Source organism: Saccostrea echinata, unplaced genomic scaffold (assembly GCF_033153115.1).
Source record: "Saccostrea echinata isolate AGI-Se365-2 ecotype Australia unplaced genomic scaffold, CSIRO_AGI_Sech_v1 ptg000009l, whole genome shotgun sequence".
Taxonomy (NCBI): Eukaryota; Metazoa; Mollusca; class Bivalvia; order Ostreida; family Ostreidae; genus Saccostrea; species Saccostrea echinata.
This window is the reverse complement of record NW_026889758.1, coordinates 32,778,488-32,805,327: the sequence shown is the minus strand read 5'-3', so window position 1 is coordinate 32,805,327 and position 26,840 is coordinate 32,778,488. Positions and strand designations below refer to the sequence as shown.

Genomic DNA, 26,840 nt, shown 5'->3' with positions numbered 1-26,840 from the left:
CCTTGTAGCGGTAAAATGTGTACTTATAAATGTAGCGCGGTAATTTATCCTATTTTGTATAGATCAAAGGCGGAACCAGCGCCGGGCGTGCCCCCCCCCCCCCCTTTTGAATTCTTTTTTTTAAAATTTTGTTTGTATTATCCTAAAATCAAGGGAAAAAAACACCTCTTATTTGTTAGAATTCGTCAGTTTTCGGGAGCTTTGCCCTCGGACCCCCACCATGGCTTTGCCCTGGACCTGCTGGGGGCTTCAATGCAGCCCCAGACGCCCTGCCTTCTACTGTGCCCCCCCCCCGTTATGAAATTCCTGGATCCGCCGCTGTAGATGTAATGAGAATGTAGCGGTACCTATGACTATTTTGAAAATGTAGCGGTAATGTAATGCACCTTCCAAAACTTCTCAGAAAGCTTTGTTTTAGTTGAATTTTTTTTCTGGACAGTACATACATGTAGGAATTCTCTGACCAAAATTGTTGCACGTAAATTTGCTTCGTCCTTGATGTCCTCGTGTTCCGGCTTTTCTCCATTGACTGTTTTGAAGGAGGTTTTGGAGTTTGCAGATCTGATTCGCTTTATCTGATTCGTTAACAGTGATGTACTTTAAATCTTTGACCAATCAAATAAAGTGAAACAGATTAGGGAACATCTCGTTTGTTTACAAATTTTGTTTCTACTGTATCAGGCCATTCTCTAAACCTAAGAAAAAGTGCAATCTGCTTGCATAGAACGATATATGAATGTGATTGACGGGGAAAATTTATATTTTTGGGAAATTATAAGCTCTTACATTTTTTTAAAATTAAAGTGGGGTTGGGTGGGCTATCGATCCACACTTCAGGCGCCTGTGGGTAAATTTGGAGGAGGTGCTTATTTTCTCTGCCTTAAACAGACACAGAAAAACTTGCATTAAGGTTGGAATCTTTATCACAACCAAATTGATAAGAAAAGTCTAATCTAGTGCCAATAGTAATGTTCTACATACTGCAAGCCAAGTATCTCTTCCTTGTCATGGATTCAACTTTATTCTTTTTCATGTTATCAAATTGCTTAATGCCTGTTTCCGGTCAGGAGAAACGCATCCTATTGAACGATCCAGACATGATGAATTCGCGGCTAGAAGCCCTGGAACATGAGTTGCAAGCTTTAAAATCAGCGCTGCTCGAAACAAAAACTAGGAACTTGGCACAAGACGCAAAAATAAATTCTCAGGAATCAGAAATTCAGGATTTGAAAAATCAACTTAGCATTAAAACTTCAGGTAATTTTTCATTTGTACGTTTATAATGCCCCAACTGCAGATTATCTATTAATCTAAAGATATTGTACCACTTAGTTACGAGGAAGAATGGAGATACATTGAACCGTCATAAATGTAATGTTCATACATCATTACATGAATTTTGTGACAAAGAAAAGAATGATTTGAAACATTTGAAGGCTTTCTTTGAAAAACAGTCGACGTACACATTAAAAAAAAAAATAAAATAAAATAAAATAAAATTATACAATGTTTAAATACACCAATTTTCAAATAAGTACGGAAAATGCGTATATGATTGATTGTATGTTGTTTTACGTCCCGTTCGAGAATTTTTCACTCATTTAGAGACGTCACCATATACCGGTGAAAGGCTTCAAATTTAGACCTTTACTCGGCACTCAGAGCCATTGAGCAGCGAGGGGTCTTTATCGTGCCAACGCCTGCTGTGACACGGGGCCTCGGTTTTTAAGGTCTCATCCGAAGGGCCCGCAACTTTCACTTCAAAGTACCGAGCACTTGGCGAGGGAACAGTTGCTACCTATTTTTTTTATCGACTTAGGTCAGTCGCGGCCGTGATTCGAACACACACGACCTTCCGATCACGGTGACACCGATCACGGAGCGAGCGCTGTACCGAATGAGCTACCGTGATGGTGAAAACGCGTATAAGTTTAAAGTTAAAAGTATTGTTCTATATTTTGGTAAATTTTAATTTCATGTCTTGTGATCACATGATTTTATAGGTTATGTTTTTGCTCGAAATTGGTTGGTAATATTTCGCGCTATACTGCTGTAATAGAAGCAAAAAGTACTCTGTTAGTGTGTATAATACCAATTGTTGTCTGTGGCTAGCTGCAATAATGTAGCCCTCTACGATTTTTTTTAATCTGATATTTTCAGGAGAGGGCTCCTCCCCCCCCCCCCCAAAAAAAAAGAAAAAGAAATCGGAGAGGACTACATTATTGCAGCTAGTCTGTGGCCCACGCACATTCTGATTTTAACCTAGTGTACATTTTAGCATACATGTAATATGTACCGGCTGTTCACGGAATGTCAAATATTCTTGACCCCATTCATGCCATGATGGGATCACGGTGATACAACAAAATTCACGGGAAATGAAAATTTGTCCCGTATTTTGAATTGTTTACCAGAAACCTCCATTTTTATGCCTCCGTATCGAAGATTCGGGGGTATATAGTTTTTGCCCCGTCTGTCAGTCTGTTTGCTTGTTTGTTTGTCCGCAAAAACTTTGACCTTGCTCATAACTTTTGATTGGTTGAAGCTATGACTTTCATATTTCACATGTGTATTTCTTGTGACAAGACCTTTCTTTGAGTAACAACATATTTGCCCTTTTGACCTTGACCTTGAAGTTTGACCCACTTTTGCAAATTTTATGAGACTTTAACCTTGGTCCTAACTTTTGAACAGTTGGTGCTTGGGGTTTCAAACTTCACACGTGTATTCCTTGTGACAAGACCTTCCTTTGGATACCAACAACTTTGACCTTTTGACCTTGGAGTTTGACCTACTTTTAAAAAACTTTAACCTTGGTCATAACCTTTGACCAGTTAGTGCTTGGGGTTTCAAACTTCACATGTGTTTTCCTTGTGACAAGACCTTTCTTTGAATACCAACCAATTTGACCTTTGAACTTGATCTAGGAGTTTGACCAACTTTTGAAAAACTTTATCCTTGGTCATAACTTTTGAATGGTTGGTGCTAGGGCTTTCATACTTCACATATGTAAATCTTGTGACAAGACCTTCCTTTGGATACCAACCACTTTGACCCTTTGACCTTGACCTTGGAATTTGACCTACTTTTGGAAAACTTTAACCTTGGTCATGATTGGTGCTTTGGCTTTCATATTTCACCTGTGTATTTCTTGGGAGGCCTTTCCATGGGCACCATTAATTTTGACCATTTGACCTTGACCTTGATGTTTGACATACTTTTGAAAAAAAAACTTTAACCTTTTCTATATCTATTCAATGGTTGCTGCTAGGGTTTCATATTTCACAGGTTTATTCCCCGAGACAAGACCTTACTTTGGGTACCAACGTATTTGATTTGCATTTGAAAAAGTTTAACCTTTGCTATAAGTTGCCATACGGGGGCATCAGCGTTTCACAAACACATCTTGTTCTTTAATTAATTCTCGCTCTCACAACACCGGTAATTTTATTTGATGCATGACTTACTATAATTAACACTACATGCAGTTGTACATTTATTGATTTGAAATTAATAAACAACAGGATGTGTTTGCGAAACACTGATGCCCCCGTATGACACCTAATGGCGAAGGTTAAAGTTTCTAAGATGCAAGCCAAGCACCTAAGGTCAAGGAAAACAAATCAAAATTGTTAGTACCCAAAAGGAAGGTCTTGTCACAAGGAATACACATGTGAAATATGAAAGCCCTACCACCAATGTTCAAAAGTTATTGCCAAGGTTAAAGTTTTCAAAAGTAGGTTAAACCCAAGGTCAAAGGAAAAAATTGTTGGTATCCAAGGGAAGGACTTGTTGCAAGGAATATACTTGTGAAATATGAAAGCACTAGCGCCAACTGTTGAAAAGTTATGACTAAGGTTAAAGTTTTTCAAAAGTAGGTCAATTCCAAAGGTCAGGATAGACGAATCAATTTTGTTGGTACCCAAGAGAAGGTCTTTTCACAAAGAATACACCTGTTAAGTATGAAAGCCCTAATACCAACCATTCAAAAGTTATTGCCAAGATTAATGTTTTTCAAAAGTAGGTCAAACTACAAGGTCATATGGTCAATATTGTTGGTACCCAAAGGAAGGTCTTGTCACATGGAACATATAAGTGAGATAAGAAAGCCCTAGTACCACCCGTTCAAAAGTTAATTTAAAAGAAGGTCAGACTAAAAGGTCAAGGTCAAAGGTAAAAATTGTTGGTACCAAGGGAAGATCTTGTCACAAGGAATACACATGTGGAATATGAAAGCCCTAGTACCAACCGTTCAAATATTATGGACAAAGTTAAAGTTTCTGTTAAGTGGATCAAACTCCAAAGTTAAGGTCAAGAGGCCAAAAATATTTGTATTATGTTGGTACCCAAAGAAAGATATTGGCAAGAAATACACATGTGAAATATGAAAGCCTTAGCTCCAACCAATCAAAAGTTATGGCCAAGGTTAAAGTTTTTTGTGGACCGACAGACAGCTAGACAGACAGTTGGACAGACAGGACAAAAACTATATGCCCCGAATCTTCGATTACGGGGGCATAAAAATAAACCTTTTAAGTTGATTTTTGGTCGATATTTTGAACATTTTTGATTAGCAATATACAGTATTTTCACCTAAATTCCATTATTTTCAAGGTTCCTGTACAGTATTTGGGTCTAAAAATTACCACATGCATGTTTTTGTATATTTACTTTTGTTCATCATCACAATCATGTGAATTAGCATTAACTGTCTCAAGTATGGTGTCCGGAAAGGGCCATTTGCAAAAGCTCAACAACGCGTTCAGAAAAACACGTCATCGCGCTAACACACAACACGCCATCACGCTAACACAATTATACAAAACACGTCATCGCGCTTATACACAATACGCCGTCGCGTTAACACGCTTTCAAACAACATGCTGTTGCGCTAACACAACTTTACACAACACGCTGTCGCGCTATCGCACAACTCGCAAACACAACTTTGTGATAGCGCGACGACGAGTTGTAGGTTAGCGCGACGGCGTGTTGTGCGAACTTGTGTTAGCGTGACGGCGTGTTGTTCAATGATGTGTTAGCGCGATGGCGTGTTGTGTGGTACCGTGACGGCGTGCTGTGTGTTAGCGCGACGGCGTGTTTTTCTCAACGAGGGCAAATGGCCCTGTGCGGACACCATACTCAAGACAGTTTTTCCCTAAATTTACTGGGTAAAAGTAATTACAAAAATTAAAACATAACTAAATTTTTCCCACCCAGATAATACAAAAATACATCATTAGTTCTCAAAGAAATACATGTAAATCGAAATTTTAAATATGTGTATATGGTTTTTTTTTTTTAAATTCACATTCTATATTTTTTTCTCTTCAAAAAAAAAGCATATGTAACATACAGACTAGGGATGTCAACGAATAATCGACTATTCGACTATCAGTCGAATGGACCGACGATCGAATAACGAAACGACATTCGAATAAATAAATTCAATAAAAGAGTGATAAAGAGATGGAATTCTCATCCTAAAATTGAGAAACTGTCTTTCCTCAGACACAGACGATAAGATAATTTTCCTCATTAAAAACTGCCTTTACATGTAGAGAGTACAGTAATTAGAAATGCTTCCCTTCCGCGAGAATTATTTGTCAATTAATATGTTGTTTTTGTAATAAAATTATCTCGCTTTACTGCGCTTTCTTTGTAAAATTATTAATTGGACTTGATCTCATACCATGTACCCATTATAGCCGTGAAATGTTTGGACACTACGGTAATTATTATAAAATTAATATTCTTTTACATATTTTCAAGTTCAAGTTCTTTATTTCTTTGCGTCATACGACACATCAGATTACATATATCAATAACTAAACATATATACAATATTGTAAAATATAACAATATGAGAGTGAGCATAATCAATAAATAGCAAGTAAACTATGTAGGACGTGTTTTCTAACAGGCAACTATAATTATAAAATACTTAAAAAGGATGACTGCACTTAACGCCGGGTTTTGGGTCTTTTTCGATCGCTTCTGTTGCTTTTATATCATTATCTTATTTCATTTCTATATATTTATGAAAGAATCCTGTCAATTTCGAGCCGAATTTAAACATTAAAATGATCTTGGACTGTGATACAATAAAATGATTCTATGTTTTCTGTCCTTACTCTTTCCAAATATAGAGAATTTACACTTACCTGCCCTTGATTAAACATTAGGTATGCATGAGAGGTGGAGCTAATATTGTAAGAATGGGTCTAAAATTAGACTAGATAAATAACAATGACATGTATTAAAAAAATACGAGATCACTCTTTCCCATTCCCTCTTTATTCTGTATGGCACAAGTACACTATGTTCAGAGGTTTCAAAAACGAAATTAACAATATGAGCGACGTCCATGTAAGTAAAGAATCTTTTAAATCAATGCCTAACAATTTAACGTGTTCGAGCACTTTGTCCTAGTTAGCACAAAACATGCTACTTTACAAGTCACGTGACGGAATTTAGTATTCACAGACTTACCTGAGGTAAGAAATCACGTGGTGAATTATAATATTCAACATGATACAGCCCTTGGTTACAATAGAGAGAGCGAATGTAAGAAGAAGCAGTTTTTTCTCGTTTAAACCATGAGCGCATGTTTGTCTATTAATCTCCTTTTGACACAACATTGTTAATACAAATATACAACTACTGTTAAACGGAGAACAATAGACAAACATGCGCTGACTATGTATAAAGTCAGTGAAAAAGTGGGCGTCCTCATTATCGAACGGAGATTCAAGATATTGTGATGACCCCCGCCTTAGAAAACAGCTTCGTACTTCGTAAATACGCACTTTTATTTAATGTAATTACATAAAGTTGTAGATTAGATGTTGACCATTCGTGCAATTAAAAGAAAAATGCTTGTTTTGAAAGTTTATTTTGTCACAATTTTCGCATGTCCTTAAGTGCAGTCATCCTTTACAAATGTTTCATTCTTCTAGTGGAAGCTTGATATAAATATTTTCCAAGGTTACAAAATTCCTTTATATTTTGTACACTTAGAAGTTGAATTAATTTCCAAACACTGGATTTCTTATAATAATACTTTTTCAAATACTTAGATCTAAGGTCATGATAAAAAGGACATTGTAAAATAAAATGAAATTCGTCTTCGATAACATTCAAAGAGCACATTTTACATAATCTGTTTTTTCTAATTTCATTAACATATCTACCAGTTTCAACATTTAGATTATGTGCAGATAATCTAATTCTAGCAATTCGTATTTTGTACATATAATTAATAGGTTTACGCAAGTAATATTGTATACCAAAATTATCAACCAAATGTTGGTATAGCGGTCTACGGGCATTGCTACAAATATTAGAAATCATAGTATGGTTATTCATCTCAAGGAATCTTTGTTTTACTAACATGTAAGTATTATCATTGAAATCTGCATCAAATATATAGCCAAGTCCCAGTTTATTAAGTTCATTTTGAATATCTCTGATCCAACTATCATTATTCCTTAATCTTTCTTCCAAGCATGATTTTAGTAGAATATTTTGTGTCCCCTTTAGTTTCAAAAAATATTTTATAATTTTCAATTTTCTAGATTCCCTCATAGGCATTCTTCCAAGTTCGAAATACACAAGATTGTTACAGGCACTTTTTTTTAAACGAAGTAACTTTTTACAAAAGAGACTTTGTATTTTTTCTACATCTGGAGCTTTATGAAATCTGGAGCTTTATTTTAAAGGCATTTGATAGTTGGTACAAAAAGTATATTCAAATGTTTAACATTGTCACAGACACCGTGTGTGCCCCCTCGTTTTAATAAGCTTTTAAAAAAATATATCGTACTGTCATTTTTTATGCTTCCTAAAAAAAACGACTTTACAGACCGATTTATGAACATGATTGACGGGGAAATCATACATTTTGGTGAATTAGCGGTCTATATTTAGTAAATATAAACACGCTATCCACATTTTAGGTCCATGTGAAAATCTGTGTGTAACATTTGATGTAACTTTTTAATAAATTTAAGAAAAGGGGATTTGGGGTTAAATATGTCATGTACCATTGAAGTTTGAAATAAAATTTTAGTTTCCGAAAAAGTTTCGAATATATTCGACTTTCGTTCGAATAATGCAATCGAATATTCGACTAAAGAAAATAAATATTTTGACATCCCTAATACAGACATATACATTTTGAACAAAGATTAGTTTATACAGCACAGTAAATATTTCTTCTATTATGACCAGATCAGAAAATATGTTTCTGCAGAGAAAAGAATATACTTACATGTATACGATAAAAGAAATAATAATAAAAATATATCACATATAGCAATTTCTATCATTAAAACAGTATTTCCTGCAGCAAACCTTTTTTTTTTATAAAACATAATTTGATGCAAAAACTTTTATAATATGTAAAGAGACTTATAGTATCCAGGTAGCAAAAGGAGTCTTGTTCAACACCAACACAGTCCATCATTCTGACACTAACCTACCACACATGAGGACTGGTTTCCTCAAGTACTGGATATGCATCTTTTATTACTCTATTTAACATGAGTGTTTCAAAGGCAATTCGCTACATCGCTATATAAATTATTAATTATTTTGCCACATTTTCTCACAACAGAGTTTTATAAAACAAGACAATTTTTAACAAAAAAAAAAAAATTCAATTTATCTTAAAATTCTGACATTTTTTTCATAATTGAATCGACACTTCATTTTATATTTATAGATTTTAAAGCAAATAAATGAAGTTCGATTATTCAAAATAGATGTTTTTTTTCTCTCTGACGATTCACTGTAAAAATTCATACATAATACGTCTCCATAAAAGACTTATTTTTAAAAATATACCCTTTTTTCTCGAAAAAAAACCCCCTCTGATTACACAGGAAAATAGATGTTCAGTCTTCTAATAAATTACATAACCCACACATCGGTGATACATCTTTGTTCCATTTCCGTACATTTGAAGTATCATTTAACAAACAATTCAGCGGCTTGTAATTGAATTCTGCAATCTTTTTCTCATGCATTTTAAAAATTTTTGAAATGTATTTATTTTTTTTAATAATGATTTATCATCAATGTTAAAATGTTCATTCCACTTATTCATATAAATTTTGATATATTATTCATATAAATTTTAACTAGGAACCGAACAGAAGAAATCACTCTTCAAAACTTTGACTTACTTATAACAATTGTTTCTAAATCAAAACGAGTCACTATTATGAATATTAATATATTCTGCTTAAGAACATTCAAGCTTTAATTCAGAAGGCTGCAGTAAATATTGTTTTTCCTTTTTAACGTATCCCATAAAGTAATCTATGTATGCATTTCATCATTTTCATTTTAAAAAAAAGCATCTTCTACATATACAAGATTCCACTCTTGATCCATTGCTCAAAACATAAAGGTTTAGAATCATATTGAATATGATTATTGTGTCAAAGTTATTTTGATAATATCATATACATGTATTGATAAATTACTATTCTATTTGACTCTACTGACATTCTACTGACATGCCTGGCCATAAATCACAAAATCGCTTCAGATATGGACAAGCTGGACAACTTTTTCCTTCGACCCCTAGTTATGGTGATCAGAACCCTAGTAAACGCCAGCGGCCAAACTCCACGGGTTCTTCAAGCATCATAGATCAAGACATTTCTGATCTGAGTGCCATACTTGAAAATGCCAGTGAACACCCCGATTCTTTACAAAAAATTACGTCCCTAATTCTGAGCAACCCCAAAATAAAAGATTCCATCACAAAAACACTAATTCCTGAATTCGAACAAATGAAGTCAGAAATATCGGACTTGCACCAAAAAGTTGACGACTTAGAGCAATATTCCCGAAAAAACTGTCTCAAGTTTTCAGGGATACCTGAACCTAGCGAAGGACAAGATCAAGAAGACACTGACCAGATCGCACTTAACATTATCAACAAATACATACTAGAAGGTACTGGACATAAACCTCTGTCTAAATTCTCCATCTGTAACTCCCATCGCCTGGGCCCAAAACCACGACCAGGAACCCGAGCTCCACCGAGAAACATTATTGTGAAATTTGTCAGGTATAGAGACCGTGCCAATGTATATAATAATAAACGAAATTTGAAATCTTTCAACCAAAACCCATCAAATACCTACAAAATTTATGTCAATGAAGCCCTCACAAGCAGGAGAGCAGCTCTGTACGCAAAAATCCGTAAACTTCGGCAAGATCGGATTTTCCACTCCTGTTGGACTTATGAGGGTAAACTCTTTGCCAAAATAACTGAAAAGGGGAGGGTATTCCACATTCAACATGAAAATGACATTACCAAACTTGTAAGTACAATTCCGTCTCATGACCTCACTCATACCGTTACTGACACTATACCAGCCAGGGCTTAGACACTTCAACGCCTCTTACTTGATATGATATAAACATTTTATACCATCTCATCTGTTCAACAGCTGATTTCCAGCTGTAAATCATGCTCAATTAGACGCTTGTCATATATGTCCAGTAAATCTGATATTCGTGCCACCAAAATATTTATACTAGTATATATTCATATCTATTTATATATAGATATATATTCATATAGATCTATTTATTCTATATAAGCTGTTAGACCTAAAGCATCGTTTTTTCCCCTTCTTATGAGGAGGCAATTCTTTCTTATTTGTATATACGTTATCTACAGTACATTTGTTTACTCTTTGTGTTTTCTTAATCCGGAATTCGGATTTCTATATCAATACCGGTTTGGCAATTATATTGCTCTTGTTTTTTTCCGATTCAAGAGTTACAGGACCTTTGAAGTTGTCAGATTCTTTTCATTTTTGCACCTGAGATTTCTTAAATAACTGTCACTAACATCCTGAAGTCTGGGGATCTAATTCCCATTATTGCTGGAGATATGATGCATTTATCTCCCTTACTCCAGAGCAATCAAGAATACACACTGAGCACTCTGACAGAAGTTTTTTGTGCATATTTTGAAGCAGAATTTCATCCTTAATAGACCAAGCCTGGCAACCAATTTTGTATCCGTGGACAGTATATGCACTGTTCTTCTCAACAAACAAAAAATAATTCACAAGTCTGAGACCATTATGTAATTATTACATAACAAAATTGCATTTTACCCTTCTAAGAATGACAGAATTTACAGAAATTGTTAAATCTTAGGCCGATAATAAAATCTGCATCTGGTCAATTTATGTTCCAAATAAAGCCTAAGTACTTGTCTACAACCTGCTATGCAGAAGTTTATCTAAAAGCTGTGTTGTAACACAGGGCAGTCCAAATGATATCAGCATCTGGGGAGGTTCTGGACAGCTCTGACACTCCATTAAACTTGCTTTGATGATAAGAAAATGGAGAAAACAATTCAGATGTAATTTATTGTTGTGATTTATGTAACTGGCTTTCTCTGCAGACACAAATTAGCCATGAAATTCCAATTGAACATACATAATTATCCTCTTTTCATTGAATTACTCAGGAATTTCAAAGGTGTTTAATGAATTTGCATGATTAATTCAAGATTACAGCTTTTTGTTTCACCAAATTTACATAAAAATTCAACATTTAAATTTAAAAATATAAATCTTAAACATTTTTATGGGTCTTAACACTTTTAAATGTGAATAAATGCAACAGAGAAACTAATATCAGGCCATCCTCCATGATTCTTGGAGGTGGGTGGGTGTACAAAAACTGCTGATAAAATTTATAGGAAGTGACAAAAGAAGAACAGGGCACTTTATTAGCTGAATTGTGGTTATTCTGATATTTTGATTGTGTAAATATGTCAAATTTCTTCATCACTTTAATTTGTAATTTATTAATATTTCAGTACACTAATGTGCTTAACAAATCATGCTAAAATAAACATCCTGACTGAGACTTAATTTAAAAGGGAGGATCAACACCTACATAAAAGTGGTAAAATGACAAAAAACATTCTCCGGCAAACTGAAAAATCTTGAATGTCAGCTGCGAAAGCATGGAAAAAGTCTAGAGAACCATATCAGGCATACCATGGTGCTAAGTGACATTCTGTACTATATGTGTGATGCATGGTTGGGACTCAGAATAAGTATTCACTCTCATGCCCTGACAGTATTTATGCATTTTTGGTCATAAGCTTCTTATTTTTGAAAAATTATTAATAAATTTTATATGTGCATTACTTTTATTAGACAAATTATAACTCATTTCATTATTTCTATTCCTCCACTCCAGTAATAAATGAATCACTTAAGGTGAATAAAATGAAAGTAAACCCAGTCTCTGTAAAATTTAACACTTTTTAAAAACATGTTTTACTTCTTCACATTTTATCGCAGTTGTCGCTTTTGTTGAAAACTCATTCGCAAACCCAGAATTAGTCTTTTCTTGAAAAAATCAGCCTAAAGTGCTTTTACGGCAAAGTCTGTAGACACTATAATTGACTGCGGTCAGGTGGTGCACAGAGTTTAAAGTCATCTAAAATAAAAAACCAACATTTTCTAACTTCTTCCTACATGTCAGATGCATAATCCTACTTTGAAAGTCATAATTTGGAGTTTTGAGGGTAAAACATGACATATTATTAGTATTTTACATAGAAATCTGTATAAATTAATGTCAACCCTGCTTCTAAATTTAAAAATATGTGCTTTCACACAGAAAGTTCATAAAATGACATATTTTGTTGAAATATGCCTTTATAAAATTAAAACTGCCTTTAATATGGGTGTAGATGATTTTACACAATCACCTTCAAGGACCTTTGAAGTTGTCAGATTCTTTTCATTTTTGCACCTGAGATTTCTTAAATAACTGTCACTAACATCCTGAAGTCTGGGGATCTAATTCCCATTATTGCTGGAGATATGATGCATTTATCTCCCTTACTCCAGAGCAGTCAAGAATACACACTGAGCACTCTGACAGAAGTTTTTTGTGCATATTTTGAAGCAGAATTTCATCCTTAATAGACCAAGCCTGGCAACCAATTTTGTATCCGTGGACAGTATATGCACTGTTCTTCTCAACAAACAAAAAATAATTCACAAGTCTGAGACCATTATGTAATTATTACATAACAAAATTGCATTTTACCCTTCTAAGAATGACAGAATTTACAGAAATTGTTAAATCTTAGGCCGATAATAAAATCTGCATCTGGTCAATTTATGTTCCAAATAAAGCCTAGGTACTTGTCTACAACCTGCTATGCAGAAGTTTATCTAAAAGCTGTGTTGTAACACAGGGCAGTCCAAATGATATCAGCATCTGGGGAGGTTCTGGACAGCTCTGACACTCCATTAAACTTGCTTTGATGATAAGAAAATGGAGAAAACAATTCAGATGTAATTTATTGTTGTGATTTATGTAACTGGCTTTCTCTGCAGACACAAATTAGCCATGAAATTCCAATTGAACATACATAATTATCCTCTTTTCATTGAATTACTCAGGAATTTCAAAGGTGTTTAATGAATTTGCATGATTAATTCAAGATTACAGCTTTTTGTTTCACCAAATTTACATAAAAATTCAACATTTAAATTTAAAAATATAAATCTTAAACATTTTTATGGGTCTTAACACTTTTAAATGTGAATAAATGCAACAGAGAAACTAATATCAGGCCATCCTCCATGATTCTTGGAGGTGGGTGGGTGTACAAAAACTGCTGATAAAATTTATAGGAAGTGACAAAAGAAGAACAGGGCACTTTATTAGCTGAATTGTGGTTATTCTGATATTTTGATTGTGTAAATATGTCAAATTTCTTCATCACTTTAATTTGTAATTTATTAATATTTCAGTACACTAATGTGCTTAACAAATCATGCTAAAATAAACATCCTGACTGAGACTTAATTTAAAAGGGAGGATCAACACCTACATAAAAGTGGTAAAATGACAAAAAACATTCTCCGGCAAACTGAAAAATCTTGAATGTCAGCTGCGAAAGCATGGAAAAAGTCTAGAGAACCATATCAGGCATACCATGGTGCTAAGTGACATTCTGTACTATATGTGTGATGCATGGTTGGGACTCAGAATAAGTATTCACTCTCATGCCCTGACAGTATTTATGCATTTTTGGTCATAAGCTTCTTATTTTTGAAAAATTATTAATAAATTTTATATGTGCATTACTTTTATTAGACAAATTATAACTCATTTCATTATTTCTATTCCTCCACTCCAGTAATAAATGAATCACTTAAGGTGAATAAAATGAAAGTAAACCCAGTCTCTGTAAAATTTAACACTTTTTAAAAACATGTTTTACTTCTTCACATTTTATCGCAGTTGTCGCTTTTGTTGAAAACTCATTCGCAAACCCAGAATTAGTCTTTTCTTGAAAAAATCAGCCTAAAGTGCTTTTACGGCAAAGTCTGTAGACACTATAATTGACTGCGGTCAGGTGGTGCACAGAGTTTAAAGTCATCTAAAATAAAAAACCAACATTTTCTAACTTCTTCCTACATGTCAGATGCATAATCCTACTTTGAAAGTCATAATTTGGAGTTTTGAGGGTAAAACATGACATATTATTAGTATTTTACATAGAAATCTGTATAAATTAATGTCAACCCTGCTTCTAAATTTAAAAATATGTGCTTTCACACAGAAAGTTCATAAAATGACATATTTTGTTGAAATATGCCTTTATAAAATTAAAACTGCCTTTAATATGGGTGTAGATGATTTTACACAATCACCTTCAAGGACCTTTGAAGTTGTCAGATTCTTTTCATTTTTGCACCTGAGATTTCTTAAATAACTGTCACTAACATCCTGAAGTCTGGGGATCTAATTCCCATTATTGCTGGAGATATGATGCATTTATCTCCCTTACTCCAGAGCAGTCAAGAATACACACTGAGCACTCTGACAGAAGTTTTTTGTGCATATTTTGAAGCAGAATTTCATCCTTAATAGACCAAGCCTGGCAACCAATTTTGTATCCGTGGACAGTATATGCACTGTTCTTCTCAACAAACAAAAAATAATTCACAAGTCTGAGACCATTATGTAATTATTACATAACAAAATTGCATTTTACCCTTCTAAGAATGACAGAATTTACAGAAATTGTTAAATCTTAGGCCGATAATAAAATCTGCATCTGGTCAATTTATGTTCCAAATAAAGCCTAGGTACTTGTCTACAACCTGCTATGCAGAAGTTTATCTAAAAGCTGTGTTGTAACACAGGGCAGTCCAAATGATATCAGCATCTGGGGAGGTTCTGGACAGCTCTGACACTCCATTAAACTTGCTTTGATGATAAGAAAATGGAGAAAACAATTCAGATGTAATTTATTGTTGTGATTTATGTAACTGGCTTTCTCTGCAGACACAAATTAGCCATGAAATTCCAATTGAACATACATAATTATCCTCTTTTCATTGAATTACTCAGGAATTTCAAAGGTGTTTAATGAATTTGCATGATTAATTCAAGATTACAGCTTTTTGTTTCACCAAATTTACATAAAAATTCAACATTTAAATTTAAAAATATAAATCTTAAACATTTTTATGGGTCTTAACACTTTTAAATGTGAATAAATGCAACAGAGAAACTAATATCAGGCCATCCTCCATGATTCTTGGAGGTGGGTGGGTGTACAAAAACTGCTGATAAAATTTATAGGAAGTGACAAAAGAAGAACAGGGCACTTTATTAGCTGAATTGTGGTTATTCTGATATTTTGATTGTGTAAATATGTCAAATTTCTTCATCACTTTAATTTGTAATTTATTAATATTTCAGTACACTAATGTGCTTAACAAATCATGCTAAAATAAACATCCTGACTGAGACTTAATTTAAAAGGGAGGATCAACACCTACATAAAAGTGGTAAAATGACAAAAAACATTCTCCGGCAAACTGAAAAATCTTGAATGTCAGCTGCGAAAGCATGGAAAAAGTCTAGAGAACCATATCAGGCATACCATGGTGCTAAGTGACATTCTGTACTATATGTGTGATGCATGGTTGGGACTCAGAATAAGTATTCACTCTCATGCCCTGACAGTATTTATGCATTTTTGGTCATAAGCTTCTTATTTTTGAAAAATTATTAATAAATTTTATATGTGCATTACTTTTATTAGACAAATTTAACTCATTTCATTATTTCTATTCCTCCACTCCAGTAATAAATGAATCACTTAAGGTGAATAAAATGAAAGTAAACCCAGTCTCTGTAAAATTTAACACTTTTTAAAAACATGTTTTACTTCTTCACATTTTATCGCAGTTGTCGCTTTTGTTGAAAACTCATTCGCAAACCCAGAATTAGTCTTTTCTTGAAAAAATCAGCCTAAAGTGCTTTTACGGCAAAGTCTGTAGACACTATAATTGACTGCGGTCAGGTGGTGCACAGAGTTTAAAGTCATCTAAAATAAAAAACCAACATTTTCTAACTTCTTCCTACATGTCAGATGCATAATCCTACTTTGAAAGTCATAATTTGGAGTTTTGAGGGTAAAACATGACATATTATTAGTATTTTACATAGAAATCTGTATAAATTAATGTCAACCCTGCTTCTAAATTTAAAAATATGTGCTTTCACACAGAAAGTTCATAAAATGACATATTTTGTTGAAATATGCCTTTATAAAATTAAAACTGCCTTTAATATGGGTGTAGATGATTTTACACAATCACCTTCAAGGACCTTTGAAGTTGTCAGATTCTTTTCATTTTTGCACCTGAGATTTCTTAAATAACTGTCACTAACATCCTGAAGTCTGGGGATCTAATTCCCATTATTGCTGGAGATATGATGCATTTATCTCCCTTACTCCAGAGCAGTCAAGAATACACACTGAGCACTCTGACAGAAGTTTAGACTGATCAGACCTAGAGATAAGGCATTCATGAATAATACTGTACGTAAACTAATGAGGAAACGAAATAGGACTCACTACAAAGCAAAACATACAGACAATCCTCTACACTGGCAGTCATATAGAGAACTTAGAAATAGAGTAATTGATGAAATTCGAAAATCTCGTGAAAAGTATAACAAAAAAATGTCTTCAATGATTGATAAATCAATCCCTCCTGGAAAATGGTGGAGAATTGTTAAGTCGATATCAAAACTGAATAAAAATTATGAACCATTACCACCTCTAAAATTAAAAGGTAAACTTATCTTCCATCCAGTTGAGAAGCCTACAGTCCTTAATAAATATTTTGCACAAGTTTCTTCTATTAATGATGAACCAGACATTCCTCTTCATGGCCCTGGTCCGCCACCACAGAATAATGACATTCTATCTGAAATACTTATCACTGAAAATGAAGTCTATGATCAATTAAGTATCATTGATAACACTAAACCACCTGGTCCTGATGGTATTTCCCCAAGAGTGTTGAAAGAAATAGCCACTACAATTACAAAACCTTTGACTAAATTCTTTAACTTGTCATTAAGGGGGAAAAAATTGCCAGATATTTGGAAACTATCTCAGATCACACCCGTCTTCAAAAATAAAGGCAGTGCTCAAGAAGTACCAAATTATAGACCAATATCCCTTACAAGTGTATTGTGTAAAATAATGGAAAAAATATTGTTTAAACATTTACATAATTTTATGAATGACAATAATGTAATTTACAAGTATCAGTCAGGCTTTCAACCGGGGGACTCAACTGTTAATCAACTTGTAGAAATATATAACACTATAATTTCCAGTCTTGACAAAGGAAAAGATGTAAGATTTATTTTTTGTGATATCTCAAAGGCATTTGATAAAGTTTGGCATAGAGGACTTTTATCTAAACTGAAAAATTACGGTATTAGTGGTAACATATTAGGTTGGATTGAAAATTATTTGTGTGATAGACAACAAAAAGTTGTAATTGATGGTTTTTCATCAAACCATGAAACAGTAAATGCTGGTGTTCCTCAAGGTTCCGTTCTGGGACCATTTCTCTTCCTTTTGTACATAAATGATATTTGTGATGATTTAGTTAATAATATACGACTTTTTGCTGATGATACTTCCTTATATGCCATTGTGGACAATGGAGCCACAAATGTAACACAATCCCTTACTAGTGATCTCGAACTTATTGATAAATGGTCAAAAAAATGGCTAGTTGATTTTAATCCAAACAAAACTGTTAACGTGGACTTTAGTCGTAAAAACATGGTATATCCCCCTATCAAATTTGGGGAACATGGTCCAAACATAATTCAGAATATATCTCATACCCATTTAGGTCTACACTTTCAAAGAGATGCTACGTGGACATTGCATATACAATCAATTCATGAAAAAGCTACAAAAAGACTAAATATCCTCAGAATGCTAAAGTATAAGGTTAGGCGGAAAACACTTGTTAAGATATATTTTGCATTTATTAGACCTGTTTTAGAATATTCCGATGTTGTTTGGGACAATTGCTCTGAAAAAGACTCAAAACTTTTAGAAGATATTCAAGTTGAAGCAGGTAGAATTATCACTGGGTTAAGATGTAACTCCTCTCGTTCAAAACTGTATGATGAATTAGGGTGGGATCTTTTACAAACAAGAAGGAAGGTTCATAAATTGATATTGTTTTATAAAATTATAAATGGCTATTCACCTCAATATTTGCATTATTTGATTGAGCCTTATCGCCCATCAAATCATTCCTATAATCTTAGAACCAGTGATGCACAATTTAAAATTCCTCATATTAGAACTACATCATACATGGAAAGTTTCCTTCCATCAACAGTTAAACTATGGAATAACTTGCCAGATCTTATTAGAAATGCTTCTGGAATATCATCATTCAAAAGTCTTTTGAATTCTTATTTTTGTAAAAAAAAGTAATGAACTATTTCATATTGGAATAAGAAAATACAATATAATACATTGTCAGTTAAGGAACAATGCAAGTAATTTAAAGGCACACTTATATAGCCAATGTTTATCAGAAACACCAATGTGTGAACACTGTATTGATTCTGTTGAAGATGCTTATCATTACTTTTTCGCTTGTTCAAAATATACATCTTATAGAGATATACTTTTTCAAAGAATTCAAAATATTACAGACTGTAATCAGGTTTCTGAACTTAAATTATTATTATATGGTAGTCCTGATCATGGACTCAATATTAATATACAAATTTTTGAAGCAGTACATGCATATATAGCAGCAACAAAACGTTTTACTTGAACACTGTCATATAAATGTATATATAACTTTTGTCAATTTTTCCAAACCGGTACTTCATTGTATTTTTTTTCCCGTTTTTTTCCTCGTATTTTTTAAATGTTTGTTTAATTAATGTTATGCAGTGTATTTACCTTGACCTTGCTGTAGGGAGAGGGCTAAAATAGGCTATGCCTGCTGCCTAATCCCATTCACTTCATGTGAATAAAATTATGTATAAATAAAAAAAAAATAATTTACTATTTTCTAATAGACTTTTGTTGTAAAGTGCGTGATTGTATCTTCATTTTTTTTCCCATAATATGTGCCAGTGGTGGATCCAGGAATTTCATAACGGGGGAGCAGTAGAAGGCAAGGGGGGTCTGGGGGGCTGCAATGAAGCCCCCTGTGGGTGTAGGGCAAAGTCCTGGTGGGGGTCCGGGGGCGAATAAGAGATGTTTTTTCCTTGATTTTAGGATAATGGACATACAAAATTCAAACGGGGGGGGGGGGCGTACGCCCGGCGCGCCGGTCCTGGATCCGCTTTTGTGTGCATATATTAACTGTCCATGTGGTATAAAATCATTCACAAAGCATTGCAGCATGTGTGTTGACATGTGATAAAATCAGGTTGGCTTTAACTTTCGATATGTACATTTGTAGAATTCTTGAAATACCCAAAATTTCTTGTGGGCAGAACATTCGTTTTGTGCCCACTCATTCTAAAATTAGAATGTTGCTTTTCTGTATAGATATTTTTGTTGTATTTATTTAATGAAACATTTCGTGCAATTACTTAGTTTTTTTCTTATTGGTACACAGGTTCGACTTATATAAGATGGGGCCATAAAACATGTCCAGTCGTGAATGGAACCTCTTTATTGTATGCTGGTAATATGTGAAACTGATTAATATATCTGAATAACTGTTTTTGTCAAATGCTTTCATAATAATTGTTTTAGACAATAATTGACTACGTTATTGAAACATTATATCTTTTTGAATATCGATTTCTTCGCATTTTTCTCACACAAGATATGCAGTCATTAGATAGGAATGTAACAATATATCGATATATCGATGCATTGTGATACAGAGGGGGTCGATACTATGCATAAAACGAAGAATCGATTTTTTTCTCAATTTTTTCAGAAAGTATATAATGCGCATGTTTTGGTTTCAGGTTTCAAATTTAGAGTATACATGTATGTGTTAATAAAAATGATAGAACTAAATAAATACTAGTAGAAAAAGTTAAATGTCTACCTTATTTTAGAAATTAAAAGGAAAAAAATTCAAAACTAACTTGCTTTAATTTTGGGTTAAATATTTTTAATATTTAATATTGGAAAATACTAAAGACTTACATGTAAAATAAATTTATTTTTAAGGAATCCTGAAATCTACATTTTCCTTTCTTAAAACTAAAAAGTAACCATGGACAAATCTGTAGATTTAAAAACTTGATATATCATGATATATTGCAACATTTTTCTGAAATACCGTGATGCATCTTGACTCTATTTTCCTCGCGATACACAACCCTATTATAAGATATTCACCTTCAAGAAATGTTATTTAGATTTGCAGGCACGTAGCATCGTTTTCCCAAAAAAGGGGGAGGGAGGGTTGTAACCAGCAAAATAATTGACAAGATACTTGTGTAAAAAAAAAAAATCGGATACATTATAAGGTTAGGCGAAACGTTCCTCAATAATGCATATTTTCACCAACAATTTGCGATTGAAATATTGCTAGTTTAACACGTTTCCTGACCAAAAATGGAAGTACATTACTAGACATTTGTGCAAGATTTCAGAGGATAGTATTCCCTATATTATACTAATGAAAATTCCTTGAGTGTCTTATATCACTATATATATATATATATATATATATATATATATATATATATATATATATATATATATATATATATATATATATAGACATTTTGAAAACTGTTTAGGAAATATAAATTAATAATAATTATAAATATTTTTGGTGTATCACAAAGAGTATAATATTCGATGATCGTGTCGACAGGTCTTAACTTTGGAGGATTTTGCCAGCACTAACTGGCCTTTCAATGAAAATTTTCATACCAAATTAACAGCAAAAGAGAGTGCCCCTCCCCCTCCAGATACTACGTGCCTGAGTCAGTTGTCTTGATCTTTTCATGGTAAATATTTTGGCATATAACTTATAGGATTTACCGCGGGTAGACATTATAGAGAAGCAGGAAGTGGCGTGAATACACTCTGTCTGCCTCATGATCCAGAATCAGCACCGGCTGGTCTTCCTTCCGATTCAAGCTGGGGTCGCTTATATGGAGCAGAATATGACTTTAGTTTCAAAAATATTGCTGTTAACGATGACGTACCGTGTGCTGTCTGTTTTGCTCACCATGCATCATCTTCTATTATGATTCCTGCAAAACGCTCATGCCCTCTTAGTTGGACAAAGCAGTACTCAGGATTCTTAACATCTGATGCAACTCTGAGTAATAATGTTTACTATGGCTCTGAATATTTGTGTGTTGATGAAAATCCTGAATATATGACCGATGGTGCTCGACAGAACAATTATGATGGTAGACTATTTTTTCCGGTACATGCAGTATGTGGCTCCCTGCCATGTCCACCGTATAGAGATCTCCAAAAGCTTGCCTGTGTGGTTTGTACCATGTAATCACATTTAAAAAAGCACAATTTCAAATAAATATTAACAAATATGTTTAGTATTAAAGTTTCTAACACGGTGATGCATAATCATAACTCAAAAACCTTATACATGTACTCCCGTCTGTCAGATATGAATAATTACGACTTTCTAAACTCATTTGCAGGTCCGTTGACCTGTTGACATTAACAAAGTACATAAAATATGGAAAAGCATTTGCTTTAAAATCCAATTCTTTCCTGTTCAAAAAACTTTTTCCTTCTAAAATTTCAATAGAATCTTTCAAAACTTGTCATGAAATATGGAGATAACGAACAGTATTTAAGCTCAAAGTCCATTAAAACAATACAAATCGGAAGCAGAGCAAACGACGGATCTCCAAATATATCAGAGGTGGGATCAGATGCAATAGGGGGGGGGGGTGAGTATCCCCTGCCGACCGGCCACACCCGCCGTGTGCCCTTACCATGATCGGGAAATAACGGAAAATCCTTTGAGAATTCATTGTGTAAATAATGGCCTAACAATTAGTATGAAAAACGTCAGCCAGCATATGACTTAATGATAGATTGTATTTGCTGAAAAGGTCATTGTATCAACCATAGAACTTACGAAATGATGACTTTAAACGAGACTGCTGATATTCTTGTTTCATCAACTTGTTTGTCAATAACTTACCTCGTTTTAGAAATTGTACATACGTAGAGCATGCTCTTGCGTATCGAATCAACTGAGAGATATACACCCATATGCAGGTGATAAAGGTATATTGCTGCATAAGTAAGGGAAGTTGACGATTGAAAAGTTAAAGTCATCACGTTTATCATAAAGCTTTGTTGTAAAATATCCAAAAATATAAATCAGATTTGTCAGATTCTGTGGTAACTTTTATTTTAAGCTCACTGGGATATATCGTGTCGAAATATGAATGGAAATAACTATTGTTAATTGATAATACGTCGTCGATATATCTAAATGTCGAGTTGAAGGCCACAGCAAGAGATTTCTTTTTCTCATGTATAAGATTTTGAATAAGTTCTGCTTCGTATGAATACAAAAATAGGTCTAACAACGGGGCGCTATTTGTATCCATGGGAATTCCAACAGATTGTTGGAAGACCTGGTCTCCAAAACCACATAGATATTGTCAATCAGAAACTCAAGCATCTTTTTAATATCAACTTCAGAGTACTTGTGTGTACATTCAGAATGTTTTTTAACAAAATAATTTTGTAAATGACCAATGACAAAGTAAGTAAATTTACGAGTTTCATTGAAAAAGCAGCTGTCAATGATGTCAAAAAGAAGGACTTTAATTTATCGTGGGGAATGATCTCTATCTAATACTGCTGCCTTGAACGTAGATGCATTATCGGAATTAACGACTTTTGGCAGCGATCTGCAACTAAAAATCTCCGAAATGCTCTGATAAGTCTCCTCTGTGATATCCTCCACTAACTCAGTGTGAATGGCTCTGGTAACGGCACATGTAAACAAGCAAATATATACTTTTCCTGGAGAATTGTTAACTTCCTTTACAAACAAAGGCTCTGCAAAATCAATTCCTGTCACAGAAAATGGATGTTCTTCTCGAAGACCTTAAAAACCGAAGTCCCGTGTCACGGTAGGCGTTGGCACGATAAAGAACCCTCACTGCTCAATGGCCCTGAGTGCCGAGTAAAGGTCTAAATTTGAAGCCCTTCACCGGTATATGGTGACATCTCTAAATATATGAGTGAAAAAATTCTCGAACGGAACGTAAAACAACATACAATCAATCAAACAATTCAATTGCCTTTTAGCACCTGATAGATTTTCCCCCAATCTGATGCAATAATACTGAGCATGAGGCGCACAAGATTTATTTCCCTTTTTCAGTGGGAATATATTAATCGACAAACTTACGTTTGATTAAAATTTGATTTTTAATTTTAAAGTTATAGGTTAATATAGGTTCGGCTTCGTCTCTTGAGGGGAAACCCGGGGTCGTGAAACTCAAACCGTGGTACAATTTACACCACCACAAAACAGTTAAAATTGTATGGTACATGTATATCTATTACTTAAAATACCGTAATACACAAGCGCTAATAAAATATCAAACTAGAGCTAAAAAACAACATATTTTCAGTATTGGCTCTATATCTAAATCCCACATAGCGGATATAATTATAATGGCCTCTACTAATCCGCTGTTGTATTTCTGGAAGGCACCCACTTCTTACTCTGTTCTTTGGTTACGGAGCCTGTTCAATCATGCTTCTAACTTTGATGTAAGTAGTGACTATTTGTCAAGAAAAATTTACAAGAAACATATATACACTGTGTAAACTCTATTATACTGTTTTTCTGAAGATATTGATAAATTATTCTATCGTTAAATGTTATTGAACCATGCTAAATTGATTTCATATAGTCATTGTGTAATGGTTTGGCCCTTGGATATCGGCATGGATAGCTGAATGGTTAGAGCACCTGACTATTGATGCCGGGTTCGATTTCCGGTCCAGCCATACATTTCATACATTTTCTCCTTTCCTGTTACATAATTTGGTGTCTTTGACCACCCCTGGACTTGCAGATGAAAGTCCTGCCAGGCGCGATAAGAACTTGGATTGTTTCTTCAAGGGCAAAGGCAAGGAGGGAGGAATGTAATGATTTTGGCCCTGGATAACTCAGTGGTTAGAACACCTGACTAATGGAACATGGGTCCCAGGTTCGATTCCCGGTCCAGTTATACAATTTCTCCTTTCCTTTTACAATTGTGTTTTACAAATGTTCATGGTAAGAAATATAAACCGAAGATATAAAAATAATATTGACATCTACTGGTACTGTCACATCTTTCCCTTTGAGAGGACAACACGAATACGGGGCAGCTCCTCTAAGTACCCCTTTTTGTTAGAAATGTGTTGTTATTGGAACATGTTCTACCAGTTTAACATACTGTTACAATAACAATCGTAGATTCAATGTACATACTTTAAAGTATGTCATATTAAAATCGATTCAGTGTTGGTAAACTTACAAATCCTTACTTTTTCACGTATTACACAAGTTTTCCGTTTATCCAAAAATGAATGCTTTTTTATCACCGAAAGTTCTACATTTTGCACTCTGCAGTCATTTCATATTTTATCAGAAATAAAGATAAGAAACGAGTGAGTTGTCATACACTGAAGAAAAACCACGACTTCGCTTGGCTTCCTAAACAGCAAGAGTCATGATCTTTTTATGCTTCCTTTCGTCCGTAAACCTCTTGTCAGTATCATCAGCTTTACTTGATAATAGTCAACTTGGCAGCAGACGTATGTTGGTAGACGACGCAAACTTTATGAATTCGCGATTGCAAGCTCTGGAGCAACAATTCCAGACAATTCAATCACAGCTGAACACAAAGATTGCGGAACAAGACGCTGAAATTAAGGCTCTGAGAACAACTCTTGCAAATTTTGAGAACTCAAAGGCAAGACATGGCATGTAACCTATTTGTTTCTTACAGTTACAGTGAATATATATTACATACTTTTATTGCTATTTTTTCTAAAAAGAGAAATGTATATATATGCATTTTGTTTTAGGAACTACATTTGTACGTTGGGGGAAGAAATCATGTCCATCAGTTAATGGGACATCAAAAGTTTATTCAGGTAGATTTGAAACTTATACCTTAAGTGTTCTAAGAAATGTTTAAGGAGGAAAAAAGTGTCTCCATTTTTACCATTTTTTTCGTTCAACAATTTCACTTTTATTTCAGATAAAATTATTTGACAATTTGATTTAAATATAATGCTTTATACAAAAAGCATAGTAAAACTGCTCACTCCGGGTGTTGTGCATTCCGGCAAAATATCTAAATCCTCAAATATATTTGGAAAATGTAATTCTTATTAACATATTACTCATACTAATATTCTCCAACTGGGATATCGTCTAATCTTAAAATGTTTTACAGAGCTATCGATGGTCCGTCTTAATACGTTTTACTGTATACTGCATGCATTTTAAAACCCTTGTTCTCTCTCTCTCTCTCTCTGTTGATTGAAATATTTCTGTAAATTTTAAATAAGGTATTGCTGGAGGTAGAAATTTCAATGAAATTGGCGGTGGCATTAACACCCTTTGTTTACCCCTTGATCCGGAGGACGCTCCTTATGGTGTGACTGCTTACGTGCATTCTGGACGGATACATGGAAGCGAGTACGAATTCACCTATAACAACATAGCGATGGACGATGACGTTCCGTGTGCAGTGTGTCATTCCAAGTATGCTTCATCAACAATCATGATTCCTGCTAAACTGTCATGTCCTTCAAATTGGATGAAACAGTATGACGGATTTTTGACCTCTGAAGCACAGTACACAAATCATAACGGTGCCGATTTTTTGTGTTTGGATAGAAATCCAGAGTATGGTACCGCTGGTTCTCGACAAAACAGTTATAATGGGAGATTGTTCTACACCGTGCAGGCAGTCTGTGGTTCTCTCCCATGCCCGCCCTACAGAAGTTCTCAACCAATTGCCTGTGTTGTTTGCACGATGTAAATAAGTATTTCAGTATATAAATAAGATTTTGTGACACACTCTTACCTCATTCTAGTATTTTAACCTTTAATAAGCTACTGCGAATAAGAAAACAAAACCAAAAAGCAGATCAAAATGTTGTGAAGATGCCTCTTATTAAGCTTATCCCCTCGCAACGAAATTGGAGGGGATAAAGTAAAGTAACGCGCCTGCGTGTGTGTATGCAGGGGTAGAGCACGTTGTTTGAAAGTGGGGGGGGGGGGGCTAAAGGAAAAAAATCAACTTACCTTGATAGACTTGACAAACAAAAAGAAAAAAGGAAAATTGTCCAAACTCGAAAATCCCATTTCATGGGGGGGGGGGGGGGGGGGGGCAGGTTCCAGCTTCTTTCAGTGCCAAATTTTATTCATACACTACTATATTACCCTTATTTGACTATACAGCAACAAAAGTAG

The 26,840-nt window shown here is 34.2% G+C and overlaps 2 protein-coding genes across 2 annotated transcripts; both read left to right on the top strand.

Moving 5' to 3' along the window:
• The first annotated feature begins 1,045 nt into the window (after positions 1 to 1,045).
• Positions 1,046 to 21,876, top strand: LOC133182230 (short-chain collagen C4-like). Its single transcript, XM_061316985.1, has 3 exons — positions 1,046 to 1,257; positions 20,001 to 20,069; positions 21,388 to 21,876. The coding sequence occupies exons 1-3, from the start codon at positions 1,050 to 1,052 to the stop codon at positions 21,867 to 21,869; spliced, it is 759 nt and encodes a 252-aa protein (XP_061172969.1). The 5' UTR covers positions 1,046 to 1,049; the 3' UTR covers positions 21,870 to 21,876.
• A 3,548-nt stretch (positions 21,877 to 25,424) lies between these two features.
• LOC133183600 (short-chain collagen C4-like) lies at positions 25,425 to 26,421 on the top strand. Its single transcript, XM_061318535.1, has 2 exons — positions 25,425 to 25,510; positions 25,931 to 26,421. The coding sequence occupies exons 1-2, from the start codon at positions 25,426 to 25,428 to the stop codon at positions 26,404 to 26,406; spliced, it is 561 nt and encodes a 186-aa protein (XP_061174519.1). The 5' UTR covers position 25,425; the 3' UTR covers positions 26,407 to 26,421.
• The last annotated feature ends 419 nt before the right edge of the window (positions 26,422 to 26,840 follow it).

Bases quoted from the DNA above. Each gene is read 5' to 3' on its own strand.
- LOC133182230 (XM_061316985.1), top strand. From the start codon at position 1,050: ATGCCTGTTTCCGGTCAGGAGAAACGCATCCTATTGAACGATCCAGAC. The intron at 1,258-20,000 runs GTAATTTTTCAT...ATTGGTACACAG, and splicing joins ACTTAGCATTAAAACTTCAG to GTTCGACTTATATAAGATGG. The intron at 20,070-21,387 runs GTAATATGTGAA...TATAACTTATAG, and splicing joins AACCTCTTTATTGTATGCTG to GATTTACCGCGGGTAGACAT.
- LOC133183600 (XM_061318535.1), top strand. From the start codon at position 25,426: ATGCATTTTGTTTTAGGAACTACATTTGTACGTTGGGGGAAGAAATCA. The intron at 25,511-25,930 runs GTAGATTTGAAA...ATTTTAAATAAG, and splicing joins GACATCAAAAGTTTATTCAG to GTATTGCTGGAGGTAGAAAT.